At 40.4% G+C, this 18246-nt stretch overlaps 1 protein-coding gene across 1 annotated transcript in view; it reads left to right on the plus strand.

Annotated features, from left to right (window-relative positions):
* The first annotated feature begins 620 nt into the window (after positions 1-620).
* Positions 621-18246, plus strand: part of LOC135480954 (voltage-dependent calcium channel type A subunit alpha-1-like) — a 149309-nt gene continuing 131683 nt past the window's right edge. The window contains exon 1 of the mRNA XM_064760885.1: positions 621-965. Coding sequence (XP_064616955.1) covers positions 926-965 — 40 coding nt within the window. The 5' untranslated portion in view covers positions 621-925. The remainder of the gene's footprint in view (positions 966-18246) is intronic.

The raw sequence follows: 18246 nt of genomic DNA on the forward strand, positions 1-18246 counted from the left end.
CTTTGGAGTCAGTGCTTCTCAATTTTGTCTTGACATCTAACTGACATGATGTATGAATAGTAGTTCAGATATAACCAATCGCATTTACTGACTGTGTTCGAGCTTTGTGTCCCAGTTCTTGACTGACTTCATCATGATAAACTGAGTAAACCGGATGGACAGAAAGACGTCTTCAAACAATCGGTGTATGACGGGAGCAAAAAGGCTCAATCGCGCGCATGCGTCTACAGCACATACCTTTGTTCGCTAATGTCTCCGATTTTCGCCTAGTTTTTTTCCTTTATTGAGGGCCTCTATTCTTAATTAGCCAATCCAATCACGCTTCAGAGGTAAACATCAACGCCACACTATTGTGCAGATAGAAACATCATTATACAAAAGCGATTAAATTACGGTATTGAATAAGCGCTCTTCGTACGTATATAGTGGTCTAGCTGTAAATGGATATTGCAATTAGAGCGGATAAAAAAAGTACCACAGCGCATGCGTTTCATCATTTGATAAAGAGAGAGAGAGAGAGAGAGAAAAAATACCACATCAAAATGAGAGAAAAATTATTCGCAGAGAATTATTTGAGACCAATTATCGGTTTCTGATTGTCATGGCCGTTGTGTATATTACGCGTAGCTATTTTCAAAGTCAAACAATGTGCTCGCAAACAGTGCGCTGCGTTCATAGAAACACAGGCGAATAGAACAGTATTGATGTTTTACTTGCAGTGCCGACAGGGCAGCAGGCCCGCGCGCTATAACACTACGCTGTTGAGAGAGTCACGTGACTATACTGTCTATGTCCTCCCAGCAATGGAGTACAGATGTGTTAGGAGTTTCTAAACCCGGTTGTTTTCCTTGGACTCTTTGCGAGTTTGTTTTCTGGAGTGAATTTATACCCTGTGTTCCGTGTGATGTATTGATGGAGCCCGGCTATGGAAGAATGGACAGATACGGTAACATCAGACGAAGAAGGTAGGCTAGTTTTCACTACTGTTTATTCTCTACGATCGTCAATATAGTCTTTCTATATATCAAGGCAGCGCTTAACAAGCATTGCCCCCCTCCCCCCCCACCCGCCAACTGTCGTCAGCGCGCGCTATACGCGTGGCACATTATGAACAAGTGTGAACCCGTGCAGTAGATGGATAAGGGTGTCTGTACGTTTTTTAATAACACCTTTATGATCTGTGGCATAAACAACCAGTGGACTTTCATTTTATAAATAATGCATGGTGAATAAAGCGACTGAGTCGCGTCAACCCATTTAGAACGGCCCGCATCTTAGCAACTTACGTGGCAGTGTGTTAGGACTCTCTGTCTAGATATAACCCTGTAGTCTTGTTACGTTACTGAGCTACAACAAAAAATGATTGTCAAGGGGACAAGGGAGCCGAGTGCAATCTGTTAAGCCGATAGAAAATACCATCGGTGTGACAATTGATTTAAAATGAATGGCGGCGAGCTCTCAGAAATTAGCGACAAGCAAGCACAGCGATATGTAGGTGGGCGACAAGACAGAATGTCTGCTTGCCATTAAAGAACTCCGCGCTTTATATTTATTTCATTTGGAGTTTAACGCTGTGTAATTAAAAAAATTTTGCCGATGCGACAGCTAGCTGTCATGTTTATGGGTGGTGGGAGATCAAGTAAACCTATGTAATAACTACCGCCCTTCACCATGTACCTGACAATCTTCTGATTTAAAGCCACATCTCACAGACAGAGCGGAGACTGGATTCCTGAGGGCCGATCTCATTGGCCCATTGGCTCATTCGCCGTGGAGGCATAGAGAGTGACGCTTTACATGAAAGCGAAGGATGAAAAGATTGTGTCCGGTAGTAACCAAAACTGCAACGCGCTAACTGATTAAAAGGCGCGGGAGGTGGGTACTGATAATACCAATTAACAGTTCACCGGGTCCGCTCTCCCTACTGACCGCTAGGGCTTAGGTTGAAGGTCAAAGGATTAATGTATTAATGTGCTAAATCATTGAATGAGGGTTAAACGGGCGAAGCCGCCACTTGTTGGAATGCCCAGTGTTGGACTAACGGTGAGGTTAATCTGCGAACACCTGTAAGGAAATGAATGCGGTTTATGACAAAAGAAGTGAAATAATGTTACTCAGAGTATGATTAGCGTCGTTAGACAAGAAAAGTAACGGTAGATTGCAGTAATGTACTGAGGGGCTTCCGTGGCCGAGTAATTAGCGTGCTAGCGCTGAAGGCTTGGAAGCTTCTCACCAATGCGATCGCTGTGAGTTCAAGGTCACCCCATGCTGACTTCCTCACCCGTCGTGCGTGGGAGAGTCTCCCAACCACCTGCGGCTGGTCGTGGGTTTTCTCCGGGCTCTGCTCGGTTCCATCCCATTATATTGCTGACCGCCGTTATATTTGAAAATATTCTAGAGTACGACGTAAAATACCAGTGAAACCAATAATAAATACGTGTATTGATTGCGTGAATTTGGTGTCACTGGTGTCATAGTGACCGTGCAGCACAAGGGATGTGATAATGATATAGTAAACGGATAATTTCTGGGATGATAATGCTAAATAATCCTTATCTGCCATTATCAGGATCAGTACTTTAATACATCCCCACCATTAGACACATTATCAGATGTTCAGATAACACGTACATGTCATTACATCTGTTATCAGAATCCATCATGTACGCCAGAGCATGCATGATAACAATCCTCAAACCATTCTGATAACAAGTGCTGATAACACCCACTTGCAGTGACATAATGTCAATATGGCGTCCACATGTATACAACATGGAATGCATTATGGAGATCAGTAAGACGTTGTGATAAAAAGAACACGCCATTAAATGCATTATCGGGGTCAATAAAATGTGATATAAAGAACACGTCATTAAGTGCATTATCAAGGTCAATAAAATGTGATAAAAAGAACATGTCATTAAATGCATTATCGGGATCAATAAGATGTGATAACAAGCACACGCCATTAAATGTAAAACGAAAATCATTAAAACATTATTATCACACGTGCACGCCATTACACGTACTATCAGGATTAGTTCTGACAACAAGCTCAAACCATTGCGTGTATTACCACGATAAATGTCTTGTTCCGAATGACCAGGCAGACACCGCAATGGTACGCATCATGAATGTCATTATGGTGCCTTGCTATCACACGGACGCCATATGCAGACCAGCCATAAGGTCTGAAAACCAGTAAGATATTCTGATAGCGTTAACACACCATTGGGTCCATAGGCTATCAGGTTCAGTGAGACATTCTGATAACAAGTGCCCGCCATTATATGCATTATGAAGATCATTACACAAAAAAAAATAACCTGTTAATATTAACAGAAAATGTGTTGCCTGATTGATGTCAGAATGTATTCTGTTGTTATCATATTCAACGTAATATCCTGTAAGTGTTGAATCAATTTATTTTGAATTAACGGAATAAACAAATGCTATATTTAACGGTATAATCTGTTCAAAATATTCTAGCATCACTCAAATAACAGACTTGTTGAATTTAACAGATTATTTTTTTTAGACTAAGATATTCTGATGTCACATGAATGCCATTATATGTAACATGAAGATAACTGAGATGTTCTGATAACACCTGCAAATCATTATATGCAACATGAAGATCACTGAGATGTTATGATAACACGTGTACGCCATTATATGTAACATGAAGATGTTATGATAGACAGTGCTAGGATCCACATTCTGATTGGCTGAGCTGTACATACGTCCATATTCGTCATTGTGCTAGTTGTTGTTGTTGTATATACATCATAACTTGTTCCTCAGCGGGGCTATGTCGATCTCGCAAAGTAGATTATACAAATGAGACATATGTGATATATTGGTATGAATACATTGCCATATTTACGAAAGAGCGCCTACAGGGGAATCAAAATTAAATACAACTGGAAAAGCTCATTTGCGTTCAGTTTCGTATATTTCAAATATATGCGCAGCTCATTGTGGAAATATTCTATATAGAGTCTTTCAGCCTTATCTAGTTCACTGAATTGACACTTTCGTCGTCAGAAAAGAGACCTGCTGTTGTTTGCATCCAGATGGAGCTATTGTATCAAAATGCAAAACCGGGTATCTCGTCTGCTTGTCATAACCAGGTGTTGCCTGCAAACTGGAGCCTGCAGCATTCCAACATAGGTTGTTGCTTGCCCTCGGTTAGTAGCGTAAACAACTGCACGTGAACCTCTTCCCACATTATTTTCGCTCTGACGATATTCCCCGTGATAAACATATTCTGTTCAAATGACTAATGAAAAGTTCACGCTGACTGTAATATAGCATATCTTTGCTGCCGGTGTTATATTTGTGATAAAATCGTACCCATTGACAATTATAAAGGTACATTAATAGTAATTTAGGCCTAGTTTTTAACTGAGATATGTTTTGTTTTCCTTTTAGTTGTGATTATTTATTTCCCTGCTAATTCTATAAAGAAGAAAATTCGTTGTAAGTGAGGAACTCTAGAATGTACTAGTATACAGCTTTCTGTAAATTCATTATGGGTACTGTTTAGTGGCAAACGCGTACGTTTAAACAGTGCATACTTCAACCAATTTAAATTCATAAGAAAATTTAAAAATCCTATTTTGTCGGTTAAATCTATATATGTTTAGGTGTTCGGTGTAAAGAGTAGATATACGTGCTTCTGTCGATTGGCAAGCGCCGGCCTTGCCCTTCGTTGAGAGACATATGATTCGTTTGCGTGACTTTGCATACAGAGGACAAATCAGTGATTTTTTTCTTTCATGTTTTATTTTGGCGCTGGCGTTTATCACCAACGATTTGTGTTGTGGAGCTGTGAAAAAGTATCCCAAGTTAAGATTCTTGGTTGTGTCATGCCACAAACCCTACGATTTATGCACAAGTAAACCGTGAAAGGAATTAAAACTCACTCCATTTGCCAAACGAGAAGAAAAGATTATCTATTTATTTATTTGATTGTTGTTTTACCCCATACTCAAAGAATGTTTCACTTATACAAGGGCGGTCAGCATTATGGTGAGTGGAAACCGGGCAGGACCCGCGGGAAACCCACGATCACCCGCAGGTTGCTGGCAGAACTTCTCGGGTTTGGTCGGAGATTAAGCCAGCATAAGCTGGACTATTACTCACAGCGTCCGCATTGGTGGGAGGCTCCTGGGTCATTACGTCGCACTAGCGTGCGAACTCCCTCGACCTTGTCTTTGTGAAGCCGGAACGTATCCTGCTATTGTAACAGATTATTCTGACAAATATACACACATTTTATATGAATTCAACACAAAGATTCTATTAAGCTAACAGAAAATTATGTTGAGTATAACACCGTATTATGTTAAAATGAGAGAATACATTCTGCCATAACTCAAACAACAGACTTTCTGTTAAAATTGACAGATTAATTTTTTTGAGTTTACTGTTCATATGTACAACGTGGCGATATAATGCTACTACCAGGGTTTAGTATGAGCAACAGCCTAGCTAAGAAAGGACCGGAATGCGCAAGTGTTAGCTACGGTGACCATACTTGATGTTGAACCCTGATCTTTCTCTTGTAGCTGTCGTTCAATCGGTCCATCAATCAATCAATCAATGGATTAATCGATTAAAACAATCCATTTATCAATCAGTGATATCAGGGGCGATTTAAACTACATTTTTGCGTTCTACTTCTAAAACGTCCTAATGCATGTTATACTTTGCCTTCAAAGTTTATGTCAAAGTGCCGTTGATATGCATAACGATCTTTGAACTGTTTGACATGAATTTAAGTAAATCATGTAAGTACTACATTATTCACGTTGGAACTCATTGTAAGTCTGGCTTAATAGAGGGGTGTTATTCCTCCAAAGAGCCGTCAGTGTTTATCTCTGTGCGTCAGGCATATCTGACAACATCGCGAGCGTCGTGTCGAACCACCCGCGGATTGCAGTCAGCGATCGTTAAGGGATATATTGATACTTCATTATAACGGTTAGTGGTCGACAGTTAGGCCCTCAAGGATGCCGTCGTGTGTACAGCCGACCAAGCGAAAAATAATTCTGGTCACCAAGTCAAATAATCAAGGAAAAATTGATTTGGTGAAAGGAGAAAGGTTATATGAGGAGGAAAAAATCCAGGCATTTTCCCCCCGTTATATTTCTCTCTCTCTTTTTTTTTAAGGGTGGTCTCTGGACGTGCTGGGTACTTCCCGTGATTGATGGCTAGGAACATGTCCGCGTGATGCTCTTTGACGTCTGCTCATTCAAAAACTTCGCGAGACATGACTTTTACTCCGGGATCTTTCCTTAAAATGGATAAAGCCAGCGATTGAACGTTGAAAATACAATTTAACGGATCGATTTACAAGCCGACGATTTCTCTACAGCGTGTAGATATGTGGGGGGATAAATGAGAGCGCGGGCCTAACAGAAAGCCATGCGACACGATCATTGGTTTACCCTCCGCAATACTCCGTTGGGCAACACGTTCAGGTCTTAAACACACAGTAAATATTGTTCAAAAGTCGATTGTTCTCAGACTATACATATCAAATCAACCTAACAGTCGGTTGGAAATTGATCGACAAGAAGGTTGAATGTTGATAGTCGAACGGCAGACCGTACCCAAGGGCCTGATCAAGCCGACGGCTCCACTTCAGCGCCGAGATGATCATCAAAGCCAGTGGCTCTGACGGAAATTTTAGATTTAGTATAGGCTTTCCGAAATCACGAGAGTCGCGGTGCATGATGAAGATGATGTTTAATAAGAGAAAAGGACATGTTCCACGAGGAGTACTTAGTCCGAGACCGTCTTAAACCTAACTGCCACGCGTCTCCACATATAATTAGTGTTGTCTGGGTACGGGACAAATTCATCATTCTGATCCTGTGTAACCGAGGGTCGTTTTTGTGCACTATAGGCCTCCCTAGTATTCCTTTCCTATTCCTATTTTCTCGTCTATCATCCGCCATGCCTTTTGTCTTTGACCCCCCCCTCCCCCGCCTCACCCCCTTCCTTCCTTGTCTCTTAAGCTTCATGATATTGAGGAGAAAATTCTTGAGGACTCAATAAAGCACTGACGAAAAAGATCAAACAAGTATTATCCGTCTCTGGAGGCTATATAGGCAAAGGATGAACTCGGATGAATTTGGATTTACTGCGTCGTGTAGACGTTAATATTGTTAAGATGATTTATACAGCAACTCTGTCAAGACATTTTCAGTCATGTGTAGATCCGTGTATCTCAAAGTGTATCGCTACTTTTAACAATTTTGTTCACCTTAAAAGGTATATACGATGTGTTTACCCTTGTCACCCAGAGTGATGCGGGTATGCATTATGTTAGTACCATGCTTAGTAGGCTCAACCACTTGTCCGAGCAGACGATTTTCCTCACGGAAACCACTTTTCGTTTCTATCGCACACTGCCCATCTTCCGCCTGGCACTTGCCCTAAGAGCCACCACCGTTCCACCGATCTTCTCCAGCCCTATTTGCTCTTAATTTGCACTGTTACACAGAAACACTCCCGGTCAAAAAGGCTGACTACCAGCCACCAAGCCCCTAGATCAAATTCTAAGCCGACACGTGATTGGTCCTCGGTGTTTTTTTTATATTCTGCAGCCGTAATTGAAACCGATGGGGTCGTTTTTAGCCCCAGTGTAGTGATGAATTCCTACCGTAATGATCCATTTCGGATATCCCTCTTCCTCTTCAGGAACATACGATACACCTCCCCCCCCCCACGCCCCACCGCTTTCCTCTCACCCCCCCCCCCCCACCCCCAGTCAGCCTATACCCTGCTAAGCAGAGCTGTAGCGTTTTTGACGAAATACAGTTCCAGAACTCTTAACGTCATGTCCGCCATCTTGGATTCACAGAGAATCGTTTGTTGTTGAACAACGCTGCCTGAAGATATATACCGGTGTTCTGTGCTTTGTTTTGTTTTTGCCTTTTGCTGTTTTTTTTTTTTGACTCTGCAATGTCTGTGGACTATTTATTCGTGTTTTTTTTTTGCGGGCGATGCAACATGTCGCAAGGAAAATAAACAACAGTATAGACAGACATGAACTGTAAAACTAGCGGCATGTAGGTGTCAACATTTCGACGTGGCAAGAGTAGCAAATAAATCGCAGACAGACAAACAGAGAACGATTCACATGAAAGAGTGTTTCACCAGTTACGTGCCAACTATCGCACTATCGTCACTGCCCTGGTTTTACTCTGTATGCTGTATGTCTTTAATTATAGTTTATATTCCCGTGTATGAATCAGTATTTGACCGATTCATATGGAACAGTGTTTCAAAATTCTTAAGTAATGACTAATAAAAAAAAAAACCCGATAGAAGAGTTAATCGGTTGAAAAAAATAAGTGAAAACTATTGCTCCATTTCATATGGTTCTTTAAAAATTCGAAAGTTTTATTTGACCAGGGAAGTGTTTTGTTCTCTTTCTGGAATCAGTTTTTCTACGAGCGTAGATTTCTTGCCTTGCGACCAAGTTTACTATGCATACCTATATATAGGGTTGTAAAGTTTAACTTTCGACTCAAGGGACGTTTGGAAGGTTTACACAGAATTTAATGTAGCTTTCCGACAAAGACGTCGTCTAATTACTCTCACTGTTCTTGTTTCAAGCAGGTTGAAAGTGTGCATCACACAGGGTAAGGCTTTGTGTTTGTTAAGAGAACAATGAAGTAAATTAACGAGCAAGGTAATCCGAAACAACGGGCCCCCGTGCTAATTTAAGGCTTGTAACAGAGTCTTTGAACAGCTATTTTGTGGAGATGAATTACCGTAAATAAGCAGCGAGGCCAAAAGAAGGCTACGACTAAAAAGGTGGTAAGGAACAATTTACGCTCGTCGAGCAAACCATACACTACAAACCTTGAACCACGCTATATCAGCGCCTGAGAATGAGAGATACTTATATGTACTGAGTGTGTTTCTCCACATCGTATTGGCCTATATATGCACGCTTAGATCAAGTACGACGTACATGGTTGTATAGGTGTGCTAAATTATGCATATGCCAAATGGCAATAAGCCCAGCATTATATATGCCATACACTACGCTCTGGGCCATATACTCTACTCTCCCTCCCCATTACCCAGTTCCCCCGCACCCTTACCATTTCCCTCTCTTGCCCAGTCATCTCACCCTCACCTCACCCTCTTTTGATCAGGGCGAATAGCCGAACGACACTTTGTGATAAACCCAGCTACGTGCATCTCGTACGCGGTCACGTGATAACCTTCGAGATAATTATCTATGGCCCAAAGCGGTTGTCAGCAGGGTGAGATGAACACAGGGATGATAGAAAATGATGGTAATAATGTAACATCTAAGGAATAAGAATGCATGTATATGAAAGTATATGTACATTATATATGTATGCATATGCAATGAAAAAATAGGCAAGTATAGACTATACAACTATAGCTGATATGTGCCCGTTGTTTTTATTCAACTTGACCTTATTCCACATATATTCAAAAAAATCGGCTGACAGTTTAATCTAAGCTGTGAATTCATTTCAGTTGGATTTGTGTAAGTCTAATTTGATCAAATTATTCTGAGATTTCCGTTGGAGAGTGTAAGGTTATTTACCTCTGTTACTAGAGATTTAGAATTTTCTATGAGTTATTCTCCCCTGTTTTCCTATAACCTTATTTACCTCTATTTCAAGAGAGGTAGATTTCCGTTGTGGAACACTGTCTTTTGTATGCCACAAGCCATATTTATTGATTATGATTAATTTCCATTAAACGGGAAAGGGATTGCGTGAAGAAATGCACACATTCGCATGATTTTTTTACTTTGCCAGATATATAAGTTTCCGAAGGGAATATTGTTTGAGTCACCTGTATTGCAAGTAGGTTTTTTTCCACAAAAGAATCCACAAAAGAATATTTCTATTTGTTTCTGTTGCAAAATACGTGAATTTCCGCTAAGAAATATGCGTATATCGTGGAAGAGAAGCGGCTTTGATATATAAAGTGGTATACGTAATGGACTTTCGTTTTGGAGATTAAAGCTCGTACATATCAGGCGCATACTTTCTCAAATTGCGATGTTCTTGTATTGACCGGTAGACACGATGCTGTCAATTATTTATAGTAACAAGTAGGATTGCGAGTGGAAGATAATATCACTCATACAAAACAACCAAGGAGTTTTTGTTTCTTGTTAACGAGATAGCCGTTGTTGTCCTGGAGGTTGCTTATGGTTACAGTAACAAACTGTGACAAATTACTAATACAGTACTCCAGAGGGATCGTTGCCTCGTGGTTCGTTGCCTTTATTGGAATCCCTGTGTCACGCAGATACCTCTGGTAGTGATGCAATATGATTTATATTATACCTTCATTATGCCTTCTAATTATTACACCATGTCACATTATTACAGAATGTTGCATTATTACACCGTGTTACATTGTTACACCATGATACATTATTACACCATGTTACATTATTACACCATGTTACATTTTTACATGTAGCCCATGTAAATAAATAATCACTGTACTTTGCAATACCATAGGAGCGGATGTTGATGCTATTTAACGTTAACGACATACATTGACAAAAGACCGGATTTCACCGGTTACGTCTGACTAATTTGCCAACTATCACACTATCGTGGCTGCTCTAGGTTTACTCTATATTCTGCAGTATTATTGATATTATTAATATTGTATCGATTTTTTTTCCTTTCAAATGGCTAATTTTAATGACCTTATAACTCAAACGAAGATTTTGTAATTAATAACCTATATGTTGAATCGCTCCAATGATGAACAATGATAATTCTCTGTACCATGTATGGACGTTTTAATTTCTGGAATTATGGTGTATGTTTCTGTTGTAAATCATCACTTAGTAACATTTTGGGAAAGATCCGGTGTATCGATTAAAAACATGCCATAAATTCACTGGTATCCCGCGCAAGATATTTGTTAATTTCGTTTTCTGATTCTTCGCCAAGACAGTTCTAAGATCATTATGTAAAAAGCAACTCCTGATTTTACTTACGTTTATTTATTTATTTGATTGGTGTTTTACGTAGTGCTCAAGAATATTTCATTTATACGACACAGACCAGCGTGATGGTGAGAGGAAACCGGACAGCGCACGGTGGGAACCAACGACCACCAACGGGTTGCTGTCAGACCGATTCTGGTCACCTGTATGGTTGGTAAACACAGACAAAGTCCTAGGCAAAATCTGCAATCTGGACACGTACAAGCCTCCCAAGCTGTACAGTGCCATCTACGTCAAGGCGTCCGCCACGTATATGCATAAACAAGGTTGTGGTAATCGTCAGGCATCACGATCTCTCACCATCGATAGGTTAGCTATCACATCTGTAATGGAACACACACATTTTGGCGAAATATCTTGCCAGTTTGTGGGTCGAGCCTGTGTCAGCCTGTGCTCAATAATTCAATACAGAAACGTCGGATGGTAGTTACGCTGCCTCTCGTTATAGTGCTGGTCTTGTCCTTTCCATCGTGGCATCATCCGCCAGTGATAGCGTCGAGAGGTTCTCTTGGCGAGGCCACCCAACCCACCTGCACGAGCTCAAGACAGCGTCTCAGCCGCAGGCGCTCAGGCATTGGTGACAGTCTCCTCCACGGTACACTTTTATGTCGCTTTACGCCTGGGGACCAGGCACATTTATCTCGGAAACAAAACACATTTATCTCGAAAACAAAACACATTTATCTCTGAAATTTAAGAAAACATTTATCTCTGAAATAAAAACATTTATCTCGAAAACAAAAGACATTTGTCTCGGAAAGAAAACACATTTATCTCGGAAACAAAACCGATATCAGTATAGTGTATCAAGCAGCTGTGTTCAACACAGGTACTCCCGCCAGTTCAGTTCTCCTGCCTGAGTATTTATTGACTAGCAGATTTAGTTGGAGTTTTAAGCCGTACGTAAAAATCTTCTACTAAAAGGACGATACCTAGAGTTATGGCCACATGAAACTGCCCATAGCCAACAGGAAACCAAACGCCTGTCAACAATACCGAGATAAAGGGGGACCTGAGCCAGTGAGAGAGCTTGATTCCAGTGATTGATCTCATTGATACTTAACCTACCAGTTTCTCTGTTTTTTTTACTGATTTGTTTGGCAAGAAGAACGGCTAAAATGTATGCAGCTTGAAACACATTTATCCCAGAAATATAAAAAAACACGTCTGTATTTAGACGAATGAGTCAGTGCTTTGGATGTTTGGTTCGATTTATATTTGTTGATAGCATTAAAGGCAATCACCCCAATTTCGCTAATAATTGTTTGTGTACATCAGGATTTGTCGACGATTGGGTTACAAAATCCCTTTCCTCCAATTTCCCAATTATCAAGAAACGCTTTGAAAAACAAACGTTTTAATAAAATTCTAACCTGTTTGTTTTATTGCCACAGGCTGGGAGTTTCTTCCATGCCACGAAGGTCAGTTTATTGCTGTATTACTGTGTAGTAGATTTCCAGGGATTTGAATAAGCAGGAGGGTGGGGGCATTTTGTTGGGCCATCAGTGGTAATCATCACGCTTCAAGTCCGTTTCTTAGGGCGACGAAATACCGCATAACCCGATGATTGTTTTTGAATAACCGCTTCATCAGTACCCGAGCATGTGTTTGTCGGCTCCACAAAGTGCACGCGCCTTTCGCATTCAAGTGTTATGTATTAACACCAATTCTCTCCCTTGGCGGAGCTCTTCATGTCGAGCAGGTGTTCGTTCGCTTGGAATTTATTGCAACGGAATACATTTGAATTGCTAAACGGAGCTGACATCTGGTTGTTCGGGAAGACGAGTTGGAATTGTCACCGGACGAAGACATTATTTTCCTCTCTTTATTGCATTTTAAACCGTTTAGGAAGCGACTAAGTGAAATCTTGCATTTGCTGCTTATTTAAAAGGTTGTTGGAATAAAGGGTAAACTGACTGATCGACTCAATAGCCTAAATATTCATTATATTTTGGACGAACGAGGGAGACCTTTCTTTGTTTCAGTTTGTCGCCCAATCAGTCAGGTAAGCCAACTCAACCAACCAGGCTTCCCCCCACTCAGCCAGACAGGCAACCAGTTTAACCAGTCAATATAATGCTTAACCAGTCTCTTTATCATCCAGACAGTCAGGCAACCAGTTTAACCTGTCAGTTTATCACTCAACCAGGAGGATAACCGGGTTAAACAGTCCATTTACCATGTACTTAACCAGTCTAACTACAATCCAGACAGTCAGATGCCCATATAAGTCACCAACACTTAAAAATGTCACCAACACAGTTGCAGTGAGTTCCTCTTCGGCCATACGTGGTAATGTCTGCCGGCAACGTGCGGATGCTCTTGGGGTTCCTTCGGGTTCTACCCGGTTTCCTCCCACCGTAATGCTGACCGCTGTCGTATAAGTGAAATGTTCTTGAGTATGGCGTCAAATACCAAATCAAATCAAATAAATAAATAAATAAATAAATAAATATATAAATATATAAATATATAAATATATAAATATATGAAGTAATGTATGGTCAATGTCATGATGTACATCAGTCAGGCTGTCTTTCAAAATCTACGCTCTCGGTTTCGTTGATCTGCATGAAATATTTAAAAACGGCACAGAAAATCGGCTTAGTGACTGACGGCCAGCAGAGTATAATCGCATGCTAGTTCGGGCGAACAAGCCCAAAGTATTGACAGATGTGTGATGCCGACAGAAAAACGCTTCGGGCAGAATTTTGATTTATTTTGGCTTCTCGTGTCATATGACAGGCCAGCTATCTGCCATGGACTCGAGTCAAGTTCCGATGTTCCTGACTTCATGGAACCGTGCTAGAAACAGAATCTATATTAAGCTCAGTTTCAGCAAGGACGAAATAAAATGAAAATTCCATAAGAATCCTTAACACCAGCAAGACTTCTTACAGATGCATTTGTCTGGTTTACAAAGACAACAATTTGTAGTTGATTTTCTCTGTTAGCAATAATGGAATTATGGCAATAATATTTTGTGACATTAACATTTTGTTTGCATTATACTATGCAAGGCGCACTGGGAGAAAAATGTGGGTCAGCTAACTTTTAAATCTGATTTATACGAATGAGCTCATTCAAGTGAGAAAACTGAGTCATATGACCAGATTGTTGAGCCAGTTTACCCAAACTTTTCTATCGGCGCGTATGGTCAATATGGATTACACAGACTTGAAATTGTCTCTAAAACTTTATGACATCATTCAAAAGTAATGAATGGCGAGTTCGAAGCCAGCTCTTGTTAGCTCGGTATTGAATTAACTGGGTAAGTGGAATCTCCACACTTCCTTATGGCCAACCAACCACAATGATTAACTGCTGAGAAACTACTGACGTGATTGGAAATTAGAGATTATGGCTTTGATTGGCTACTTGGAACCTGAACCATTATTTCATAATAAGTTTATTATGACAACAATAGCGCATTGCTGGTGAGTTGGAATATTGGGGTGATAAAGTGTAAGAAACGGCGCTAGGCAACAGTCAAATAAATAAATGGGTGATGTGATTCTAACTGGTTGCAAACGTGTTTTATCTTCTCTACATGCTCCAAATCTGTTATATATCTAACTTTCTTGATTTATGTAATTTGAGAGCAGAGTTACTGTCTAAATCAGGAAATATTGTGACGTCAGATTGAAGACAAATATTCAACGTTGAACCACCATGCAACTTTCATGCTCCGGCCGCTCCTTTAAGTCTTTGTCGCTTGATTCATGCTTATGGAATTATCCGTCCAGCATTTGTCTGGAAACATCCGATTTTGTATTGACCTGGAAATTGGATTTAAGACTTGACGATTGGTGAGAGGTTATACAGCCACCAAACCATACATAAGTAGATTTAAGAACTGATGAGTGCTGAGTTGATTTCGATTTTTATTTGAGTTAATTAACCATATTTTATTTCATTTGCATTAAAATGATGTATAATTAGATGGTGGTTAGGAGAGGAACCCAGTTCGTGGCTCAAAAATGTTAACGCGCTCTTGTACAGGTGGTTGTTCTAGCGTTGTCCCTTCTGGACACAGTGCCAGTTCAATGGACGTAACCTGAAGGTAGGCATACTAAGTCGATCTAAACGCCACAAACATGTTCGTTTTTACTGGGGGGAAAAGGAGGCAATGACCACTGCACAAAGCGGCTGTGTCAGTTGATGCGATTTGATAGAGCCCCCAACATAATCCCCGATCTATTTGATTAAGCCTGATCAATTTAGCCTTGATCAATTTCCCCTTACATGGCTGATCGATATAGACTCTCTTGTTGTCGGTCAGACTTGAGCCAGCTGCTCATGAAGAATATCATATGCTAGGTAAGGTACATAGACAAGCATATACATACGCACGTCTGTTTAACTCTCTCGCTCTCTCTGGGTACGCCAAACCTTGGGTGTACCTCCTGCAATCTATTGTAGAACCTTATTACATCTAAGGGAGCATGTTTTAGCGAGGAGCGCAGGGAAAACGTCACCGTCTTCAAATTGACTGTTTCCTGCGGGAAAACAGTCCTCACATCGCCTTCATTGGTTAAAGATGTTGTATCTAAACTGGCTTATCTTTAGTTCAGGAAAGTCAGATCAACATACCTTTTTGAAAGCAGAAATAGTTTGCCAGAAAAACATGTAAAAGTTAAACGGCAGCGTACAGTGAAATAACAAATCGTGTGTTTCTAAAGGACATGTTTCATGGCAGTTTGAGCTACAGTGCTTTTTCTTATATATACACGGTCTAATATGTTCTGGTAATGCAAAAGTTGTAAAAGTTAAAATACCAACTAAATATAGATCTATATCAACATGGCCTGAAGTTATAGCTAACATGCGCTTACGTTATTCGATCAGCCCATGATAATACGGTAAATCTAGGTATTTTTATTTGTGCGGTATTTTTGTAGATCTGCTATGTCTTTGTAAGCTATGTAAGGTAAAATACAGAAAATGTGTTAAGGCATTTTATACAGAGCAGAGGTGTAACCAGAGGTGTAACCATCAGACCATTGATAACCCCAAAGGAAAACGGCAGCATCTTAAAATCCCATTTTCTGTGGAGGAACTCTCCTTAAATTTAATGCATCATAATATAATAAAAGACATACAGCATAGAGAATAAAACCACAGGAGTGACAAACAGGTGAAATACGGTCTAATATCAATTTACCGCAGTTAGGCGTCGCTCTGGTTGGTGTTATACGCCGTACGCAAGAATATTTCACTTACACGACGGCAGCCAGCATTATGTTGAGAGGAAACCGGACAGAGACTGGGGGATGTCGCAGGGCTACAGAATGAAAATGTGTTGTTCTTCTATAGGTAAGCCGACATACTCCGGAAACATGCATTGTGGAGACATCAATTACAGAACAGAGTGTTCTACTGGGCAAAATACGCGAGTTATTTTTGACCTGGAACGTCCATTTTGGTTGACGGTTGGTATACCAATGTCTGTTTCGACGCATACATTGGCAAATACAACAGTTTGATTCATTTTCCAAGTTATCTCAAGAAGACGTATGGGAATGCTGCTTATACAGGTCTTCACATTGGCTGCCTTCGCAGATTTTAAACTTGGGTCCAAGTTGGGCTGACCATTATATTTTTTGCAATACCCGTGTACAACTTTTCCCTCGAAAGTGCAGAGGACGGCGTATCTCAGGGCAGTCTGACTATAGGCGGCAAGCTGTTCCCATTAAAACTCAACGTATAACTTGTTTTTGGTACAATTACAGTACATCCGTACTACGCATCCTTTCATCTTCTCAAGGTTCTTCGACATGTTACGTTTGTTTTATTCAAGAACGTCAAATTACATCAGTTTACGTCATTTCATAACAAACGATTGTTAGTAGGCCTACAATACAGTTAGTATCTGGAACGGCTATAATAGACGTCGAATGTCAGCTGACATCCTTGGTGTAGAATAAAGTGGGAGCCACTTGAGCACTATATCTCTGTTCTGTCCTTATTGATTGTGTAGACAGAAGGCTCAGTCTCGCGCAGGCGTACAACAGCGACGAGGACTGCGTCGCCCGAGGTCAACATTGATCTTCCTTGCCTGTCATCCGGGCTTGGAGGTGCGCTTCGGTTGTGCCGGCATTCCGCAGCTGCATGTCACAGGCCGATGACTCTCGACAAAGCGCAGAACGGGAGCACCCATAGAAATAGGCCCGGGGCGCATCTAAATCACAACCCACCAGTGACTGGAGCACCAACAGGTGGAACAAAGTGGAACAGCTGTCGTGATCTAAAATGAGTAATGAATTTGTGTATACTAGTTTATAAAGCAATCGTATGGTCTAGGCCACGTTCTGCGAAGTGTGCGTAAATGTACACAAGAGTAAGTGTCATACTGAAGTTGTACTTTACCATAACAGTTACGAATGCCGCAAAGTTACGCACGCTTTGTATAACGAGTCCTGTACGTAACCGAACACTTGTTGACGTGCATTCTGTCCTTGATCTTGTTTTGTGTTATTTAGGACCGTTTATTTTAAACACTGTATTTTCTGACAGAAGTTTTTTTTTTTTTGATACTACTGTAGGTCAAGGATAACCTTGCGGAGATAAGCCACGATCATGTGACACCACTTTTTTGAAATTTTACTCTTAAATCTTGTTTATGATGTTTTAACCCCAGATGTTTTAAAACAATCTGCTGAATACTTCAGCAGAGTTCACCATCATAAAAATAGAAAAGATGATGATGTGCTTGATTAAGTTTGCGTTTAGCTGTACAAGACTCCTATAAATAAATGAAATATAATGACACACATCTATAATATGTCAGCCATTTGTACGAAAATCCTATCCTGATATCATGTGAGAAAGTCCGCCAGTTACTTGCCAAATGTCAAGTGGTTTAATAAGGGGTTAATCAGTCGTTAAATCAACCAACTGGCCACATAAAAAACCGTGCAGCAATGGCATTGAACAGGACACAACGTAGAGCTCTCTGAAACGAAATGCATATACTACTGCATTCTCTTTTACCGTATTCTAATCATTATTCTTTAGAGGTTAGAAAAAAATCAGTCAGCAGGATCGTTTGATATCCTCCAAAATCAACAGTTCTTTTTTTTTTTTCATTCAAATTTTTCGTAGAATTTTTCCTAGTCTAAATTAACGGATTGGTTACAAAGATCCGAAATTCGCGGAGAGAATATAGTTCTTGTTCTGTTTTCCAGCAAAATGTACCCCGGAAG

This window comes from Liolophura sinensis, chromosome 13 (assembly GCF_032854445.1).
Source record: "Liolophura sinensis isolate JHLJ2023 chromosome 13, CUHK_Ljap_v2, whole genome shotgun sequence".
Taxonomy (NCBI): domain Eukaryota; kingdom Metazoa; phylum Mollusca; class Polyplacophora; order Chitonida; family Chitonidae; genus Liolophura; species Liolophura sinensis.